Genomic DNA, 20,978 nt, shown 5'->3' with positions numbered 1-20,978 from the left:
CACAGTCTTGCATAAAACATTTGGTGTCCATAGGATTTTTCAGTAGTAAATCGTTTCCGAAATGTGCAAACATTACTGGTCTCACAGTGAATTATTTTTAATGTGCTTCACATTTGTCTGACGATCAGATAATCACCAACACATGATACTAATAAGTCTGTAAAATTCTCTTGGAGAATGAGGGCATCTGACATGAAAAATAAAAGTCAAAATTAAACTGTGATAATATTAAACTACATTAACTCTCCTAGCCATATACCTGCAAAGTACGGAATTAAAGAGTATAGCCAATGCCAGTGAGCGTGTGTGCACGTATCAGTCCGTATGAGTGCATGTTACAGGCAAGGACTGTGAAAACTGCATTTAAAAGACGGAGCTCAGGCTATGTTATCACCCAAACCAAAATTACATATGTGATATTTGTGAAACTTTTCCAGAGAAGAGCTTTCCAAAATGGACTGTGCTTTTTTCCAAGTTGAGAAAGAGTCTCATAACGACATGCACTTTTGAACTACTTAATTTCCTATTGATAATACCTCTGTATGCACAGTCCTTCAAGGTGGGGGCGGGGCTCGAACACCCCAGGGTGTTACAATAACAGATGCCATTATCCACCTTGTGCCAACAAGGATTAGCATGAAGGGTATGTGATTTGAATCCACGGCACCTCGAATCCTGGAGAAACATCTGCTTCCCTTATAATATAGCACTTAGAAATTACAGCAGGAAAAAAACACACCTGAAAGGGAGCTGCATGCACGGTTTTGAAGTTTTCTATGCAGAAGCCTGTTCTGGACTTTCTCAAATAGAGAACAACTGCGCTGTCCCTTTCTCAGATCACTTTGTGTCAGTATCTATCACAAAGATGACATTTTGCTGGTTACCCTACAGCCTGACCAAACTCCACGTCAGAGCAGGGCAACCGTTAAAGTATAGGCCATGCACAGAAGAGTAATGTGAGTAATATCTTAGTAATATAGGTGTAAGTGAAGTATATGTAATGTACGCATATATAGCCCTACAAATATGTATGAGCAAATAAATATTGTAATGTATACAATTTTTTCTTATAAAATTACAAGTGACTGCTATCACATAGAGTTTCCCTTATTCAGATTCATGTTTTGAAGGAAAGTTCAGGGCACTGAGCTATTAATCTAAAAAGGTTCGTTCTTTTCAAACGTTTTAGAATATATGTTGTATATACATAAAATGACAAAGTCATCTGTAACTAATAACAACATCTGTTAAATGAGACAGAGCGTCAGAGTTAAATGAAAAATATTCAGAATAGCCCTTCACATTTTGTTGTCATAAAATTGTACCTGCAATTAAATTGTGGATTAAGATGCTAATGAGCTACCTGATTTGCATGTGCAATCAGATTAGCATGTAAATATCAGCTTCTTGCAGGCACTAACATATATATGACTACCTGAGTGTGCCTGCAAATCAAAACGTTAGCAGCCCGGCCCACAATAGCAGATGTAAAGATCTGTTAATCACATTGCTGGCAGGTTGGTACCCTTTAATTTGTGGCTTCCAGAACTGCTGAGTACTCTTAACTGTTGTGCCAGCGGCAGGTGCTTACCAGCAACGGCAGAACCTGGGTGAATGACCTTACAGAACATCAGATTTTTAGTTTTTTTCTGACTTTCAACTCAAGGTGCTGGCTATGTCTGTGGGAGCCGATCTGGGCATTTTTCTGATCCAGTGGGGGCAGTGGAAAAGGTTTCTGCTGGCTCTGTCCACTCACTCTCCCTTGGGTCATTGTCCCTTATCACGGTGCTACTGCAAGCTGTATATCCATGCCTGAATCACCACCGTTCACTGTCAGTACATCACAAAAGCCAGCCAGTTCCTGGTTACAGTGATATGCTGGACTATAAAACCCAGCAGATGAGAATGCCTCTGAAAGATGCTGCTCTCGTACTTAAAGAGTTTATATCTCTTAGGTGCTCTAGATAAATCACAACTCACAGTCCATTGCAGAGTGTTGCAATGGCAGTTCACGTAGACAGGCTTACCCTAACTTTAAAAAACAGCTCGGGTAGTCCTCACAACTGAGAACTCAAGACAAGCTAAACTCATTATTTTTACTCAGCAGTTCAGGCAGGTTTTGCAGTCTGCTTATGTTGTTATGGCCCAGTTGCAAGCAGCGCCCAAAGCAGGCGGCACAAAGTTGTCATAAAGACTGCAGGACGTACAAAGGCAGCAGAGTCTGAATGTAACTCTGATTCATGAGCTGCTGCAGAGGCTGTGGAGTGGGGACGCACAGACTAAACCCAAGCTGCAGAACCTGAAATCAATTAAAACTCAACTAGGTTCAGTCTTCAAGAGTCAAACCAAAGCTCTAAACTTTGGCCAGAACCATATTAAGAAGGAGAGGCATATCTCCCACTACCCAAAACATAATCACTGTGTTTAGGAGATTAACTGATTTGCTTTTGTTTCACAAGAATATTTGGGAAGTATTCAAAACCTAGTCAGCTCTGAAAGCTGATACATATTTAACAAACCTAATAGGTCCTGAGGCTGAGCAAACTTGAGCCAAACGGCTTTTAAAATGAAGCTCAGCAGTTCTAAAAATGAACCTGCTGGGAGAGAAGAGTTCAGAAAACCTTATAGGAACCAAATTTCACATTGTCTTAGCTGGCACTGTAACAGATTTCTCTGGTAATGTATTCAGCATTTCTTGTCATGTCTGTGTAAACTGCTCTGTCTGTTTCTCTAGTTGCAGACTTATTTATTTTTTTTTATTCATGACCCAGAGCACATGGCCTGAAATAGATTTTTAATTCTTTCAGGAGAGGATTGTAATTTTTTTATTCTGGAATTTTCTTTGTGCATCATCTTACTTTTTTTTTTTTTTTCCCCACTCAATTAAACATCATTTTAAGCTAACTGTGAAAGGCCAACTAAGACATTACCATTTAACATCCTGAGACCGTCACCTGATGTGGCCTGTTTAAGCGCCTGTTCCACTTGTTCTCTTCTCTTTGATTCAAATTCCAAAGCTTCCTGCAATTTTCTCTTTGCCTTCTTTTCTTTCTTCAAGCGTTTCTGAATTGTTGCTGAAATGTAAATATATTGTAAGAATGGCTGTTAAAGCACAATTAATATATAATGGTGACAGTACATGAGTTTATGTTCAATGTTCAAAGGCCCAGTTCTAGCTCAAGAAAAAAATACTAAAATCTGGCATGAATTTGATATAAAACCAAACAAACCCTCAAGTCATATCCTGTAGTGAAACAATGAACAATCTGAAAGGGCTTTAGATCTTGTTAAGGATCTTAAAATTCTCGCTCTGGAACAGCCGCATGGATTTAAGTCTCCTGACCAGAACGTAAGCGTCTCGGAGCCAGCCCGGTGGTTCACGTTACACAGACTTCACCAATTTGGACTAAATTCCAGCTCCAGTCCTGCAGAATTTGGTTGAGCAGATCATTGGCTTAAACTAATTTCTAGCAACAGCAGCAACGTACATCCTCAAATAAATCTCTTGCCCTTCATTCTAACCTTTTCCCTTATTGCTGAGAATTATAGTGCACCCTCCTCCTTCAGAAGCTTCATCTAGAAGGATAATCCAAGCACACTGGTTATGTCTCCCCTGATCCCTCCTCAGGGATGGAGGAGGTCTTGTTAATGTGTCAGAGATTCGGTTTCAGTTACGTTTTCTAACATTACAAGGAAATGAAATTTATTTCTGCAGGCAAACTGCCTGTGTGCACTGTTGGAGCATCTGAAATGTCGGTAGCAATGGTGTACAGAGCGAAACCCCACAGAATTAGGTGGTAAATCTTTTGGTAAAAATGGGAGCAGCAGTTAGGTGAATTTTGAAGGAGTGTAACTGAAATAACAAGAACCACTGCCCAAGACAGAAGCCAGGTGTAAGGCTATTGAGAAGCTGGGTTAAGTGGGTACATACTCAGATGAAACATCAAATGCATAGAGAAGGGGTTTGTACTGAGTAATGCACTTTTGCACTTCATCACTAGTGGGATAAGAAAAAGAGGGAAAGCCAGAGAAACAAAAAAGCATGGGGTATATGTTGAGAATCTCAGAGAGAAATTAAAAGGGAACTTCCCAGGTAGAAAGCATGTTGAAAACAAGCTTGTAACACTGATAAGTACATCAAGTATATTCTCTTCATTAGCAAATTCTCCTTCTAACTGAAGGACTCCATAAAACTGTACAGTAGCTAGCTGTTTGGACTTAAAATAGGTAACAGTGGTCCTGTCCAGCTTTGTGTTAGATCTCAACCCACTTTACAGTCACCTCATCTTCTCTCCTTCACAGAGGCAAAGCAGAAACAGTGCCTTGACAAAGATCATCCACAGGCCATTGGTACAGCCATGTAAGATTTGGCAAAACCCAGAAGTATTCCTGACTGATCTCAGTCTAAAATCCAACTATAAAGTTGAAACTATAACTAGAGAACTGTATAGTATTAATTGCAGCCAGATATCCTATATCTTCATTGGGAACTGCTGACCTTGGCTATGATTGTATTCCCTCACCTATATAAATTCAAGAAATAAAATGCACCTTTTAAGACTTTTCAAACCGTTAATCCCATATTTAACCTTAATTTTCACAAGCACCAGGTTACCATTACTTGGGCCAGAACTACATCTAAAATCTCTGCCTTTGCCAAGCAAATTCCACAGGGCAGTACTTAATCCCATGGATTCATCACCGAATCAAATAAATGGAGAAGCGATGACGCTAGAAAACGTGGGTAAAACTAACAGGCTAAAACTGATTTGAGCTTAAACATAAATGTCCTTTTAAAATGACCATCTATTTTAGTCAGGTTTGCTAGTGTGTACACTCTGGCAAATACTGATCACAAGTATTGTTAAAATGAAAGTTGAATTTATACAGGCAGTATTTTGCAATCCCTTTTATTTCATTTGTTTTTCCTGTGTATTAGATAACTATGAATTTCTAATCAGAAAATATTGTTAGAAATTTTACTAAAAAATTTGGAAAAAATCTGGGAAAATCCACAGTATTTACATAACTTTTTGTGACCACTTGTTCATCTGAATTCTTACTGGCTTTTACAGATCTTTCTGGATTTGTTAATGCTCCAGTCGGGGGTGGGGGTGGTGGCAGATACCATTACATGGGAAATCTCCTTACTTAGTAAATTATGAATGCCAAAATGTGATCTGTAGAACGTAACTTTGGAAAATTCAGCAACCCATGTGAAAAAGCCTATCTTTGATTTTCTATAATAATAAAGATGTGCATGTGGTGACGACCTGAAAGACAAACAATTCTGAGGATATTGATACTGGCTGAAGATATTGGTTATTGGTGAACTTCTCTTTTGAGCCAGAAGCCAACAAAGTCTGCGAATGGCTTATGGGTTTTGTTGACTTAAGTGTGACTCAGGAGGTGCAGTGTGCTGTCTGCCTACAGGGAGATCAGTTGTGTTTTACAGAAATACAGTAGTCTCATCCACACTCAGACTGGGGTGATGCAACATTTCTGAACACCTACTGCAATTTAACAACTTCAATAGTATTTACTGACCCTTCACAACTGGACTTAGAAGTGTCCTTCTCTGTTGCCTCTTACCGAGACTTGGTGCTGCTCTGTTCTACACACCTAATTTCAATTCAAAATGCACAGGAAGCTCTTGGCACCTACAGTTTCGGTCTTATCTAGTTTTATCTTTCTGATTTCATGGATGTAATCTAGAAGTAGCTTTTGGCACATAAAGTACTATTCGTCTCCTTTAGATGCAGATATGAATTTTAAAAAGAATACTGCCTTCTTTGCAATATTGCAGCGAAAAATTCAGATTTACCAATTTAATTGCCTATTATTATCAAAAGCTTCTAAACAGTCATGGTTTTGTCTTAGAAGGCCCCATATGGGGACTGCTATTGTATCTCACTCTCCTGATGGAAAAAAAAAAAATTATCTAGGGTTATTTGCTTCAGATCTTGCACTTGGGTAGACAACTTCTTGCTTTCTTGCAGTTCCATCTATTTTATTGCACTGAAGTTATCTACAAGAAAAAGTAGCTGACTAGCACCTAAACTACAGAAATATGGGCTAGAGAAATAGTAAGGTAATGAAAAAAAATCACCTAAATACCCAAATTACAGACATATTATCCTTCTCACAGTAAGACCGATCCTCAATGCTTGGAGGATAATAGCAGAAAACAAAAGAAATTAAAGCTGTCAAATGAAGAAATCGGGCTGGGAATACACAGGCGGAGTGGTAATAATACATGTGAAAGCTATGGAACTGAATCAGCTTTCCTCCACAGAACCAGCCAAAACTCTCTGCGGCCAGTTGCCCTCCAGGAAATAATCCTTCAGTCACTGTTCTGTCTGCGTACAGAAAAGTGTGCTTCATTCTGTTTTTATTAAATTTAAATCTTTCATTACCAGTGCTAGTCCACTGCTGCATTACACTGAAGTATGAATGTCAGTTAACTCCAAGTCCTCAATAGCTCCAGCTGGAAACGCCAAAGGGTTATACATTTAATAGATATCTAAACTCCATTTTTCATTCACTCACCTCTGCTTTGCAGCTCAGCTGTGAGTTGCCTTTCCAAGCTCTCTCTTAGTTCTCTCTCTCTACAAAGCTCCATCTTTAACTCTTTCTTTTCCTGCTGTATCTGCTTTTCCTGGACTCTTGCATTGTCCACAGCCACTTTCAGCAGGCCCTAAAACACACACAAATTTAAGAACTGAAAATACTCTTTTGTTTTAGCGGTAGACGCAGTGCTTAGCGATATGGTTTTCATCAGTGTTAGGCTGATGGTTGGACTCGATGATGTGAAAGGTCCCTTCCAACCTCGACAATTCTATGATTCTATGACAAAATTCATCCATTTGTTTCTTTTACACCCTCTAGGAAAACAGAAGAATAAAAAGCAGGAACCCATAGACCTGGAATCCAACTGGGTGTTTGAAGCAGCTAAATGTTATATATGAGCAATTTTGTGGCATGGAATCATTCAGTGTAGCTTTTGCTAATTCATCCCACTGATGTGGTTTATTAGAAATGGAGTGCCGTATCATTGCTGACCTTGGTCAACTGCAGGGAGAAGCAAAGGAGGAATAATGAGACGGGTGAATTTTAATATGACCAATATTGCCAACTATTAAGTCAAATAGACAATGTATTAAACCCTTTCATGATCGATAATGCCAGATAGGGGAAACCTAAGCATTTAAATAAAAGAAATTAGAATTGCAGATACAAAATAGTTTCTGAAACTTTTTGAAGAGATTGAAAAAGAAAAACGTTTTATCTATCATGACATTGCCTGGCTCCAGAGAGAATAATTTACCTGAATGTTGGTTAATAGCGTTTCTACTGACGAAAGACCATCAGCAAAAAGAAATGGCGCCGGAAATCCAGGAGGCAAGGCCTGTCCAGCCAGTTGGACTTTTTCTAAGGTTGGTTTCATTATTGGAATGGCAATTTGGACCTCTTCTGTAAACATAGGTTTAAAAGCAACATCAGAAAGCATTGGAGATACAGGTAAAAGTAACTTCTAGAAACTAGCATTCTTTTTAGCTGGAAATCAAAATACAAGCGTGTTAGTAAAAACAGACGTTGTTTCAGTCTGGACAGCTGTGATTCTTGCTAAAGTTTCCAAAACAGTACAGAACAATAATAAATATACCAAAGACTATAACGTAGCTGTAATAAAGACTATTATATCTCAAATTCTACAGAATTATACTACAGTATTACACACTTCATTACACCAGAATGACCTTTCTTCATTCTATCATGTTTGCCATTCTGTGATGTACATTTTTTGTTGCTATAACCTTGACAAAATTCCAATCAAGAAATGTATCATATCTCTTTACTCCTTTAACGTTATCCTTCCCATACTCAGCAGTAAATAATCTCCACTGAGTCATCCCTCCTGCTTAGCTAGCACCAACTCCACGTTGTCAGTAAAGTGTCAGCACAGGTTTTCTTAACAAGTACCTTGCTACTGTCAGCCTTTCTAGTCGCAGGCAGCAGCCAAAACTGCTTTGCTGAGTTATCTCTATCGGAGGCAGAAGGAGAGCTGGGTGGCGGGGGGGGTCACAGGAGAGGGCACCCCGGCACAGGGCTCGCTCCTGACATTTACCGCACGGAACTAGATTGATGCATCGCTTACAAACTGTAGAATCGGGACCTGGTACCTCCCCCTTCACTCGCTGTTTCAAATAGAACATGTTGTTATAGATCAGCTCTTTAAAGATATGTGCATCCTCATCACAGAAACAACATTAGTAGTAATTTTTCAAAAATGCTTTAAATTGTGATGAATCAGTACTATCACCAATGAACTTGCATTTTTGAAGAGGATAGTTAAAATGTATTTATATAAATTATATAATTATTATATAAATATAAGTATTTATAGAAATTTATATAAATCTATTTATTTTAAAAATGAAGTTAATTGCTGAAAACCACAAAATTAAAATCTGCTAGCAGTCTTTAAACCTGAGCTCTGTACATTTCTTTTACTCTGAAATGTTAAAAGAATACTTCTGTATAATATTCCAGGGAAATCCAGTCTATATATATGTTCCTGCACTTGCAGAAATAATGAAGAATATCTTCTCAGCAATTGCTTTTTAGTAAAGCTTTCAACTAATGTATTGACCATAAGTTCATGATGCATGTGTTTTCTAAGGGCAACTGCACAGCCAGTCCTGATAGTTTCATTTGTCAAGTGTCTTGGTCATATTAAAGCCAGGATTTACAATTAGACTCTGCCACATTCCAAAGGCCTCCTTTTCCTACCTCTTATTAAAAAAAACCAAAACCAAAAAACCACCAAAATACAACCTCAGAAAGAATCTGACAACAAGGAATTAAACCATGGTGTCTCTACAGCAGTACTATTATCCAGTTTAACAAACTCCAGGAGCCTCTATTGAGCAGGAAACGCTTTTTGCTGTTTCTAAAACACCCCTACTGACAACGAACCAGCAGCATTAGCAGTTTTCAAGTATTCTTTGAAATCTCTGTTTAGGGAGTGTTTTGTTTTCACTGTGTAAGTTCATTAAATGGAACATGTTCATAATGATTCTTCGGGACTAATAACAACAAAAGCCAGCAACCCTTTGTAGCTATCGTTTCAGAGCTCTGCTCGTGTAATTTAAGTGATCCATTAAAAAAAGCCCCACAAAACACAACTCTGGAAACATCCTCAGACCATGGAGTTTGTGCTGATTCAGATACACCATTTCTTGTATTTAAATATCTTATATCAGTGGCAGAGTTTTAAAATAAAGTGATTAATGGTTGCATGTGATGTTACACAGAAATAATATCTAAGCCGTGGAGGCACAGAAGACTAAACAGAAGTGGCATTTGATAAAGTAATACATGAAGTATGCATAACAAAACTATAGCTGCCGTAAAATCTCTAGAAATCTCTACTATTTGGAGATGAAAGTAATAACATTCAATTGGCCGAAAGGAAAATTACTATTGACTGTGAAGACAGGTTGCATGGTCTATGGTTTGTAATGTTACTGTACAGCAGATTGAAGTTTCAAAATAGTATTACTCTTCTTTAAAGAGATAGACACAGCTAAATTAGGTGCTGCTTGCTGCAGTGAGGATCAAATGCAAAAAGAATCATATTTCATCAGACCTAGTCAACACCAGGAAAATAAATAGAAATATAAGAGCTATGCAGGCAATGATTCATTTTGATAATCTGGCCCAAGAGAGACACATAGAGACAGCACACAGATCTAAGCTTCTACCAAAAGACAAATAGGACACAGAGGGTGGGAATTGGGATGACAGTGTAGCAGAGGTCACATCGATTTTCAGCAGCAGTTTTCACACAGATGAGATAACCCTGGACTCTATTTGGCCCATTGTTCATATCCTACCTGTCCCAGAAGCAATAAATTTCCGAGTCCCAGAAAAAGGGCAGTAAAGAAGAAGGATTCTACTTATGACTTCTTATGATTAAGTTTTTGTGCTAACCAAACATGGTTTGCAGACCAAGGTCACATTGCATGTTAAAGTCTGTAATAGCTGAAAACTAGAAGCAGCATATTATGCTTTAGCGTATATGGGTGGAAACTGTCAAACCATTCATCTTTTTTTTTTTTTTTCTGATTGAAATCACACTCTGCAAAGATGAATGATAAATGCATTAGAAATCTATTTCAATCTTGTAATAGGTCTTCACATCTGAATGGTGTCTACATCTTGCCCATATTCTGAATAAGTGCACAGTTAGGCAGAAATTTATTAGCTAGACTGGAGAAATCATAATTGGTAAAGCAATTAAAAATAGCACGTGTTGGAAGCATTTTTTGTGGATTGTATCAAATGCATCTCTTTAATAGAAAAAAGATGTTGATTTAAGCATTTTGATTTTAAAGAACACTAAAAATATAAATGCTAAAAGCTGCACTCACACTTATAGTACAACAGAATAAGCAAGAAATAAAGCTAGGACAACTACAATCTAACCAAGGACACAAACAACCTTTCTATTTATTGAAGCAAAGTGGGAACTTTTATTGAGCTTGTTTGTTAAACCTGCCATGCTTTATAATAGCTTTCAGGAATCCATTTAGAGTGCAGTCTTTTTATTTTAATTTCTAGCTGGCATCCAGATGAATAGACGAAAGCAAGAATTATATTGCAGAGAAAAGAAATATACAGTAAACACTAACAATGAATGGAATATTGTCCCAGGAAAGCACATGGAAATCCGCTAGAAAGTTTCTTGTTCTTAATGCGGTACACTAAAGTATTTCATCTTCTGTCTTCTGCCTGAGTTGCAGAAATGGGCATTGGAAAATGAAGCATCAACCTATGGACTAAATGCAGCACTGGCAACACGAGTAACGGGAATTGCTCCCTGCATGACAGTGCGTGGCCCAAACCAACAGGCAATTTCATTTGCCAGCTGGTTTATATTCTTTCAGAAGGCATGTTTTTAAATCCATCATTCATATACCTGATACACTTGACATGTCACATCCCTCTCAAAACAAAGTAGAAATATTAAAGCTACAATTTACATATTTCCTAACACTAGTTGGACCATCAAGTTATTTCTTCACATACACTTCAAAACTTTATCTATCTGGAGATGTACAAGTAAGTGTTATATGTAATCCTCACCTCAAATAGCTTATAAAATATCACTCATGCATAAAATAAATATGTGGCATACGGAGAAGAGAATAACAATTTATAGTTATTAATCTGCTAGGTAGTAACCAAGACATCTGATCTCAGAAAGCCTTCAGCCAGCATTAATGAGATGGTTTTGAACGTGGATGGCAGCTGGGTCACTCCTTTTCCCTGCCTGCGTGTGGCACACAATTTAGAAACCTAAGGACTAAAATGGTTTATCACAATTGTAATTCCTGGAGTTTCCTACCTGAGTGATGGGGATTGCATTTAATGGTCCATAGTTACAAAAGAACAGCTTAGATACTCTAACGGACCTTTTTGACCTTTAATAAAATAAAACAGAGGCTCTTCAACACCAGCTGAATTGTATGTGCTACTCATCTCTGAAAATAAGAGATACATTTTTATTTGAAATAGCATTATTTGTCCAAAGATCTTACAGAATCATCCAAACCAATATATCTTTATAGTGGCAAGAGGTCCCTTGACTTCCAGTTATGTATCTACTTCACAAAAACACTGATAGGCGGCGGTGGCCAAACATGGGTATTTCGATACAAGTAGGGCCCAAATTCTAATATTTGACTGCAAAAACCAGTTTTTCAAAAAAGTGAGATTTCTTATTGTCATTTTAAACCTTGGAAACTTCTGTGTTGCTTAACTAGAAACTAGTAGATTTTTTTTTTCTTTCACAGTAGGGTTAAGTATGAAAAATGTGTAATCTGAAGCATTGTTTATTTCAAATATTTCATATCTGTAGGTCTGCAAGGACAGGGTTATCTGTCTTCAGTGTCTTAATAACTCTGAAAATCCTCCATAAACCTCTGCCTACCTTTTTCTCCTTCACTCATTGCTTCTCTGCCGGGAGCCGAGCATTCCTGTTCATCAGTGAGAAAAGAGATACCTCCTCCTAACCTGGCACCAATCAGACTTAGAAATTTACTGCTTTAACCTTGTGATTCAAGTGCCAAATTTAAAGTCACTGCTGTTTTTCTTAATTACAGTCCCTGAATGAACAGGGTCAATGAATGCAATTGGGGAGTAGCTGATTAATCCAGCGCACTAGCTTTAAATCAGACTTTATTTCAAATGACTGATACAACTTGATAGCGCACAAGCATTTTTCACTACTGAGCTTTGCCATAAAGAAACTTCACTTTAAAAATTGTATTTAATCATTATATATACATTTCCAGGCAGCCTTAAAAGCTCTTGGAAACTATCACGAAACAGTAACATCAACTACGCTGCGCTTCACAGTATCTGCGTCCAAGCTGGTTCTCACCTACGCACCTATGTCAATTGATTTTGTCCCAAAGAAGTGTTTAATAAAACCTTTTTGTTGTTTTCAACGGAGAGGTAAAATGTAGACCGTGTCTGTGAAATTTAAAGCAGTGTCTCAGCTTAACAAAACCTGAGTATTTGGAGTAGTAAAAAAAAGCAAGCAAACTGTGCAAGCCGTGCATTCACCACCTTTCCACAGACCTGGTCTCAGGAATGACGAGGGTGTGTTTTCCTGAAGGACGTCATGAAGCAGGCACTTGGTGTGTGAATAGGAGAAGGAGGCAAAACGCAGAGAAATGAAAATTTCACTAGAAAAGGCTGAAATTACAGTTTGCAAATTGTCTTTGTGCATTCTTTATCAGGAGGTGCATAATTATACAGCTTTGACATTTTCATCAATGTACTCTCATTAATAACACAGAAAATTATACCTATTTATAACTTCAACATAGTTACAATATACTCTGGTGTTCACACGGTACTGATGGTAGAAACACCTGAAAATATTTTATTAATTCAAACCTTAGAAAAAGGACCTGGGTTAGATGAGATACTAGGTTTGCAATAATAAAAAAATTTCGAAGTGCAGTAATTCACTAGCTGGACATCAGAACTGAAGTGCTTCATTCCAAGTAACTTCAGTATTAAGTTCAATATGTACGCTTTAGGAAGAACAAATACAACTGATGTCACCTGGTTAAACTATAAGTACAATTAAAACTACTAAAAAGATACTAATAAATAATTAAAAGCCTTCAAAAATGCGATATTTTATATTCACAATTATTTACAAAATATAATTTGTCTGTATTATTATTATACCTGCTTTCTCCTATCAGCTGCTCTTCAGGCAGGGTTTGGTAATCTGGATTCCAAAACATTTAAAGTTATTCTGTGCTTTAAGTTGCTTTTAATTTACATAGAAGCTTAAATACCATCGATCTGCATTTTCCATATGGCAATTTAAAGCAACTAGTTACTTTCAGCTAGTACTAGTACCTTGTCATTCCCCACAACGAAAAGAAGTGTTATTTCTACTGACAATAGTGAAATGTGAAAATGTGAACTATACAGTAAAAGGCTAGTGATAAAATTACTGTGGTGTAAAAGAAAGGAGGAAAATGAAACAAAATAAACAAAATTGTCCTCATGGCCATTATCAAGAGGTTATAAAATTTTTCTCAGCTAACTCTCCTATTAACATTCACAAAGGGTTTTTTTCATGGTGATTTTTAAGCCTCACTGTAGTCTGACTATTCTACTGAGATTTTAAACTGTCAGATAAGGATGGGTAGGAGGAACTTGCCAAGAAAAAAAAAGATTCTTCAATTTTTCTTGGCGAATTCAGCTTTTCCCTATTAATGTTGAGATTATTTCTTCAACTATTTTGTTGCAAATATTTATGACTCCATATGGAACAACAGATGTTGAAGGGAAGGGATAGCAGAAAAGACTTCATTTTCAGCAATTACCCTGCTACTTGTTGTCATACTGTAGGTGTTCTTAGTGCATCTATTTTACATACCACCCTGTCCTTTCACACACTGAAAAAATGTCAGTTTGGATAATTAATGTAATAACTTTAGTCCAAATAATTTCCAAAACATTCATTTATGAAAAAAAAAAAAGTACAACAGGAGGAAGAAATCAGGAATGAAGGGGAAAGATAGGAATTGCTTTCCCAGTCCTTCTGGAATATGTGATCAGGAATCAGTTTCTTGCAAAGCTGCACTAGGTCCTTAATACAAAATCTTTCACTTTTTTCCTTTGAGACAGATTTCAGTGACTGCCACCAAGAGGAAAAATCATACAAGAAACAGAAAAACAAAGAAGGGGTATAATAGACAGTAAAATTACTGCATTAGAAAGGTGAAGAAACATGGGCTGGGTGTGATGAGGATAAATAGGAACAGGTTGATGGTGTTCAAGCTGAAGAAATGTCTGCTAACTGACCTGTCAGCCTACCGGCACAGGCAGCCAGAGGTGGCTGGAGAGTGTCATTCTCCATCACGCAGACGGTGAGGTCTTGCAGGCAGAATCACGCCTGCTCTGCCACCTCCCCAGGCAGCACATCAAGCCAGCTCCTGGCCAAACACAACTGCCATTAGTGAGCGTCACGTTCAGATTAATAAACCGTGCTTTAGAGTGCATCCAGCAATCGTGCACGGGGCGCCCGGGATGGGGGGAGAGGGAGAAGGGTAATAACTGGATCCCAGTGCCACACTAACTGCAGCTACACAGCTTCTGGACAGGAGGCAGCTCCCAGTTGGTGTAACTTGCAGCATGGGCAGCACAAACTGGCAGCTGCCTGCAAAAGCCACCTACAGAGGTCTGCCTGAAGGCTGAGGCGCACTGTTGCGGGCAAGCTCTGCTGACGCCACATACATCTGTAAATGCAGTACTCAAGAACTGACAAGCAAAACCATGTATCCAAAAAAAGGCCTTCTATGTCTCCACAGTCAGGCAATCTCTTTCATGTCCCCTTCATTGTAATAAAAATATACAATGTGCTTTTAAATAATTTTCATCATCTACTCCCTTTATTGCAGTATTTGGTAGTATAACCCCTAATTTGAAACAGATCTCATTAGAAAGATTCCATTTTTCCTATTCACAAAAACCACACAATGATATAAATGCTTCCAGATAGCTGTGATCAGTGGGACCAAATTTTCACCAGTATGGCACAAATACCTGGGTTCCCATTTTGCACCTGAAAACTCCACCTGCTGCTAAGGCTGCAAATGTGCCACCAGGAAAGGCTTTTTTGAAATTGTCTTCCTGGTCCAGGGAACTATTCCAGTGTCAGCTGTGCATACACTAGGTTTGTGCAAAGCATATACTCCATGCTCGAAATGGCGTTGTTCCCTTTCCCAAAGTCTGTGTTCCTAATTTTGGGCAAAACCAGGCAAGAATCAAGACACTCCTTACCTTCTGGGACCCAGGCAGTAAACACAAGTCCTGCAATAAGGAATGATGTTATTCCCTGCCATCAAAGCTTAGTGATCACCAGCAGAACTGACTGGTAGCCAGGGAGCCAACTGCGGGGCTCTGGGTGCCGTCAGAATAAGCTACGTGAACCTTAAACCTCAAAGTTAGCAAGTATAAATATTTTTGTAATGTGTTTGTCTTCTGTAGGATTATACACAGTTAATACTATGTAGAGATTATAGTTATGTATTATATGATTTATGCTAACACAGTAATTACGACACACAAGAGAATTAATCTCAATATATTTTAAAATAGTATCAAACTAATACCAATATTATTACTGTTAAATTCCATTTCTTAAAGTACATGTATAACCATCAGTTAAGTCTTCCAAATATTTGAAGCAGAGTACTCCATTTCTTGGATATTCCTGGATAATTATTCCTGCTTTATTAAGGTTTATTTTACAACTGTGTAAAATAGGTTATAAAGGACAATTCTGCTATTATGTCCTCCCCTGCTTAAGCTTAATAAATATTATATTCCACACCATCCATTAAAGCCAAGCAGTGGAGAAAATAGGAGTGGTAGTAATCTCCTCCACAGATGTAAAATACCTTTAATAAAATAAGGGTGTATAACAGTCAGGAACAAATTACTGAGGTCTGCTTTAATAAAATAGTACCCTTAAAGAAGTATTACTCTTAAGGTACTGACATTCCCACTGGTGATGCAGTGTATCCTTTCAAAGCAGTATAGCTTGTTAAAATGGCAAGATATCTTTTTGCAATAGAGTGTTTGTGTCCAGGCAGATACAAGGTTTGTATAGAATGCATCCAGGGAGCCATAAAACTGGTGGGAAACATATTTCTCTGTGGTATTTTAGTACTTCGAAAAATTCAATCACTGGGAAAAAATGTTTTGCTGTAAACATCTGAAGAGCCTTATAAAAGCAATGGCTTCCCACAGCACCTGCTTAAATAATTTTAAGAGGGAGTATGTCTTTGCTCATCTTCTAAAACTTGTAGAAAGCTTCTCCTATTAATTTCCCTGGTGCTGTCAGGCTAGGGCACTTTTAATCAGAAATAATTATGAGTGCAATTGGGGGATGTTCACCAGCAGGATTTTTGCACTGTAGAAATAAGACAACTCTCAAAACTCATTGCTGGGAGAAATACGATTGCCTTAACAGAAAAATAGACCCAGAAAGATGATCACCTTAAAAGTCTCCTTCTGCATCAATTATGAATTCTTCAGTTGTCAAGAAAGAAGTACTCTGCTTATATATCCTAGCGTTTGAATTCAGTTCAGTTACACGTTGATCTTATAAACCCTGATTATCAAAAGCATGAAAAATTCATCCCCTTTTAATTTACCGCCTGTTTTAATTCTACAGGTGAGTAGCAGTTCCGTGCTGTAGCTGTTACCAGCACGATTCCTGACACAGCCCTGTTGTAGACTTCCACAGAAAACTTTATCTGAGCCTGTCCTGCCATCCTGCAGCACGGGCAGAGGGCAGGGGCTGCAGCCCCCCTGCCTCTGCCTGCCCCCACGGCTCTTGCCGCAGCAACCAGGGTCATGCACAGAACACGACGTGCACCCATCTCCCACGCCAGGGCTCAGCCAGCCTGCGGCACGCAGCAGCACTGCCAGGTGCCACCCTTTAGATAGTGCTGGTACCTCCTGCAGATATTAAAGGTTACAGAACTGAACCCTAACGCAACTGAGCCTCTCCTGGGCTAAGAAACGGTCAGAATTTGGCTCATCCCAGTCCTTCTCCCTGCTTCCACTCAGAGGGCAAGTAATAGGCCCTCTGATAGAAACGTTGTCCTGGTGTATCGATATTACATCTTAGTGACAGAATGATTAGACTCCCATATATCAGCATCACAGCAGCTCTCGGTGTGGAGAGCCGCATGTCCCTAGCAACGTAACAGGGCTCTGCCACCAAATAATTACATGATGCTCTGGGGAAAGACAAGTTTTCCTAGCACAGAGCCAATCTATCAAAAGGTAAAACTCTTTCTGACCCAAATGGCAGCTGCGATCAGCGTACAAATGTAAGCTAACCGCCAAGTAGTCCACATCCACTACTTTGCAACCTAATAACTGTTAAGTCTACTGCTGTCACTTGCAATGAGCTCTTTTAAAAGATCAAATACTGGGGACAGGAAAGAAAGAGGAAAACTTTCTGCAGAAAGCAGCCGCTACCTGACATTAATCTACTGTATTCTTTCTTCAGATCAGCCCAAGCGCTGGGCTTGGCCGCTGGGGAGGCAGGAAGCTGCTGGCACACGCTCCAAGCCTCCCACCTTACAGGCACAGCACCTCTTCAGAGACCACCTCCTTAGTGTTGACTCTCAATACACACCAGAGACAAACCATCACTTGCAAAAAAAGTGTTAAATTAAGTATTTAAACCAAAAAGGCTAATTCCAGGGTCCTGTTTTCCTCTCACAGGTTACTAGTACAGTGCAGGAGTACAGTTCCCAGCAACTGCTCAACTCTGCCCAAGACTTCAAGCACCTGTGCCATCAACCTGAAACACCAAGATGCAGAAAGTTACGCTCCGTTACAGAATGCAGCCTACAGCAAAGTTTGGCAGTAAAGTCCTGTTGCTTAGGCTAATTTCATTAATAACAGCCCAGTCTCTCCTGGCGCCAAAGCACAAAAGCTGGAGCATTGAGCAAATGAAGATTTTTTGTGTTTTCTCACAGCCATGTGTATGTACAATCCCATTCTTTCACTGATTTGGGATTGCAAACCAATCACTCTAGGAACATTTTGAGACTCTTCATGAAACTTTTGCCTCTAGATCACTAGAATTTCTAGTAGACTTTAAGACAAATGATGCCACTGGAATCATCATTTCTAAATAAAGTCTACTAAACAGATTTTTTGATAAATCTCTCGGAGTTACATGCTTCTCAACTAAAAGGAAAAATACAAACTAAAAAACCAAACCACAAACAAATTATGCAGAAACCCAGTACCCCATACCTCTCACGCATTCGCACGCCATTAGTGCATCGGTCCTTCTAGTGGGATTTCCACCAGGTCAGCTAGGAGCATGAATTTACCAATTTTTGTAACTCATATTAAAAACTCTGTAAGCACAAAATCCTTTAAAGATGTTTAGGTTTTGATTATTACTACTGTGACTTACAGCTTTTAGCAACCAAAGCATTTTTCTTTTAAAACGGGCTTAGTCTCTTTGCAGGGCACATTCTATTTTCACTTTGGTTTATTCTACCTCCTTGCTTTAAAACTGTGCATTACTTGCGAGAGTCGCTGACATACCCATTCATGATAGTGCACAAAATGAAGCTTAATGAATCCCAAATGCAATGTACTTCATGTGCTAAAATCAATGTACATTGCCTGCTACAGTATCTCCCTGTGAAATTGAGGCATTTGCTCAGAAATTTCTCTCTCAACAGGGTCTTTTCTTTTTTTGTAGCGCTTAACTGCCTTTTGTCTGCTCTTGTCTCCCTCCAGTGTTGCTCAGATGGCAATCTTTTATTCCTTGTGCAAACTCATTTGGAAAATGCTGGATGGGCTACAGCTGTGTACTGCTATGTAAGGTCTAATACATGTCAAGCAGTGCTTTATATACGCTGAATAAACACAATGAAACAATGTTTTAATTGATTATTAAAAAGGCAGGGTTCTAGACTGAAAGTAGTATTTAAAATCAGATTTAATCAGCTAGTTTTGTAAAATTCTGAAAGGTATTGATGCCGTACACACTGCCATTCGAGCTCTGAAGTTTTCATAAAGGTTACTGCAACGCAAGGTGATGAAGCTGGTGACGAAGGTATTTATGGGTGGTTTATGCAAACATGCAAGTCTGTAGCCGATGAAAAACAAGCAGTGGATCAAAATATTAATGAAGCATGAACCTTACCTGGAAAGGTATTTTACCACATATCCACCAAGAAAGGAAATAAAATACATGTTTTTCAAGAGCCAATCTCTGTTCAGGTTCTGTGAAACCTTTGCAGCTCAGTTGTTCTCAAACAGTAAAATACGTTCTTGCTTTTATGATGTATAACGTCTGGATTTATACTCTACAGTAGTAAATACTGACTTAAAATCAATCTGCGTTGTTTCTGACAAAAGTATCCAAGTTGGATATGCAGACTAGAACCATAAAAAGTATCTTTCTATGATTTGTTTAAACTGACAAGTATTAGAACATGCCACTAGTTTTTTTTCCAAAACCAGAATGTCAGAAATAATACAGAAAATTAAGTAATTGGTATTCAAAATAATTGTGGATCCAAAAAAGGCACCTCTGACCCTCCACAGGATGCTACCCAGGGAATCAGAGATTTTTTTGAAGGACTATTTGAAAGTTTGGGCAATGACTAACCTGAAATGAAATCCATAGTCTAAATTCTCCTTTATACCAATAAACATTCTCTGCTGTCTGTACTTCCCCTTGGCACCCTAGGAAACTATGGGAAAAAATGCACAGTGAAGCAACTAGTTTTTTTTTTTCTTTGCCTTCAAGCAAAAAAATGTCAATGCTGTCCTGAAATTTAGGTTGTAAAAACCAGTAATTTCTATTAAGTGGCAGCATGAAGAACCTTCATTAGCTTGAAATACACGGATTATCAATCAAATGAGAAATAAGCATGGAGCAGATGAAAATGGCAAACAGCTGTAATTACAAATGATGTTTTGTGCATGGTTGTGGCTCAAAAATTGTTACAGGATGCTGAGAAAAAAAAATCATTTGTATCCACAGTCCAGAATAATATGGTCCATTACAATGATGTACTTCGGAGCAGAAATGTCATTTGTTATGTTTCACATTGTTTCTGTGCTATCCACTGAATCTATATTTAGTTTTATTTTTTAAAAAGGATGAATTCACTTTAGAGAACTGACAGCTTATATGAATATTTTAGTTTTGCTTGCAAGTACCAGGAAAAAACCCATGGCATAAAACTCAAGCTCCAAGTTCCCCAGAATGCCTATTGAGAATAAATTCTATGTTTATTTGTATTTCATTTTCCTTGACCGACTGCCTTTCCCCTGGGTATTTATTAAAAGCATAAAAAGAATGAGCCAAATGCACTTCTCGGTAACATCCATTCAGCGTTGCTGAAGTTGTAAAATTGCACTAGAGTAGCCAAGGGGAAAATTTTACTCACTATTTAGTAAATATATATAATTTTTTTTTTCTGGATATGTATTGTTTAATCTTTAAATTCTCTGTCTGCTCCTGCTTATCAAAGAAGAAAAAGCAGTTGTTTTGTTATACATTCATGACCTTACATAGGAATAGATACGATGTACATGCTCTATTGACTCATCCAGTCGTGGGTTACTTGGGGCAGTCCTACGCTACGCATTTCCCATCGGAATTGTTGAAGACTTGAGCAAAGTTTCCATCAACTCCACTACATAAAGAACTAGTTACATTTTCTTCTGTAATATTTGCCTGATGATTCCCATAAATAATCTTATTTGACCTACATTCTGAAATCCTCAGATTGAGGGAGTGTTAGTAGCAGAATGGCTTGAAGTGAATGTGGCCACTGGGAAGGTCTGTTCTCAGTGCAAAGTTGGAGGAGTATCCTATA

General features: G+C 38.3%; 1 protein-coding gene across 1 annotated transcript in view; it reads right to left on the bottom strand.

The window, feature by feature from the left end:
* Positions 1-20,978, bottom strand: part of DACH2 (dachshund family transcription factor 2) — a 306,794-nt gene that overhangs the window by 10,835 nt on the left and 274,981 nt on the right. Inside the window, exons 8-10 of the mRNA XM_074147347.1 lie at positions 7,328-7,473; positions 6,550-6,697; positions 2,931-3,074 (exon numbers count right to left, since the gene is read on the bottom strand). Coding sequence (XP_074003448.1) covers positions 2,931-3,074; positions 6,550-6,697; positions 7,328-7,473 — 438 coding nt within the window. The remainder of the gene's footprint in view (positions 1-2,930; positions 3,075-6,549; positions 6,698-7,327; positions 7,474-20,978) is intronic.

Source organism: Numenius arquata, chromosome 5, assembly GCF_964106895.1.
Source record: "Numenius arquata chromosome 5, bNumArq3.hap1.1, whole genome shotgun sequence".
NCBI lineage: Eukaryota > Metazoa > Chordata > Aves > Charadriiformes > Scolopacidae > Numenius > Numenius arquata.
This window is presented reverse-complemented; position numbering and strand designations above follow the sequence as displayed.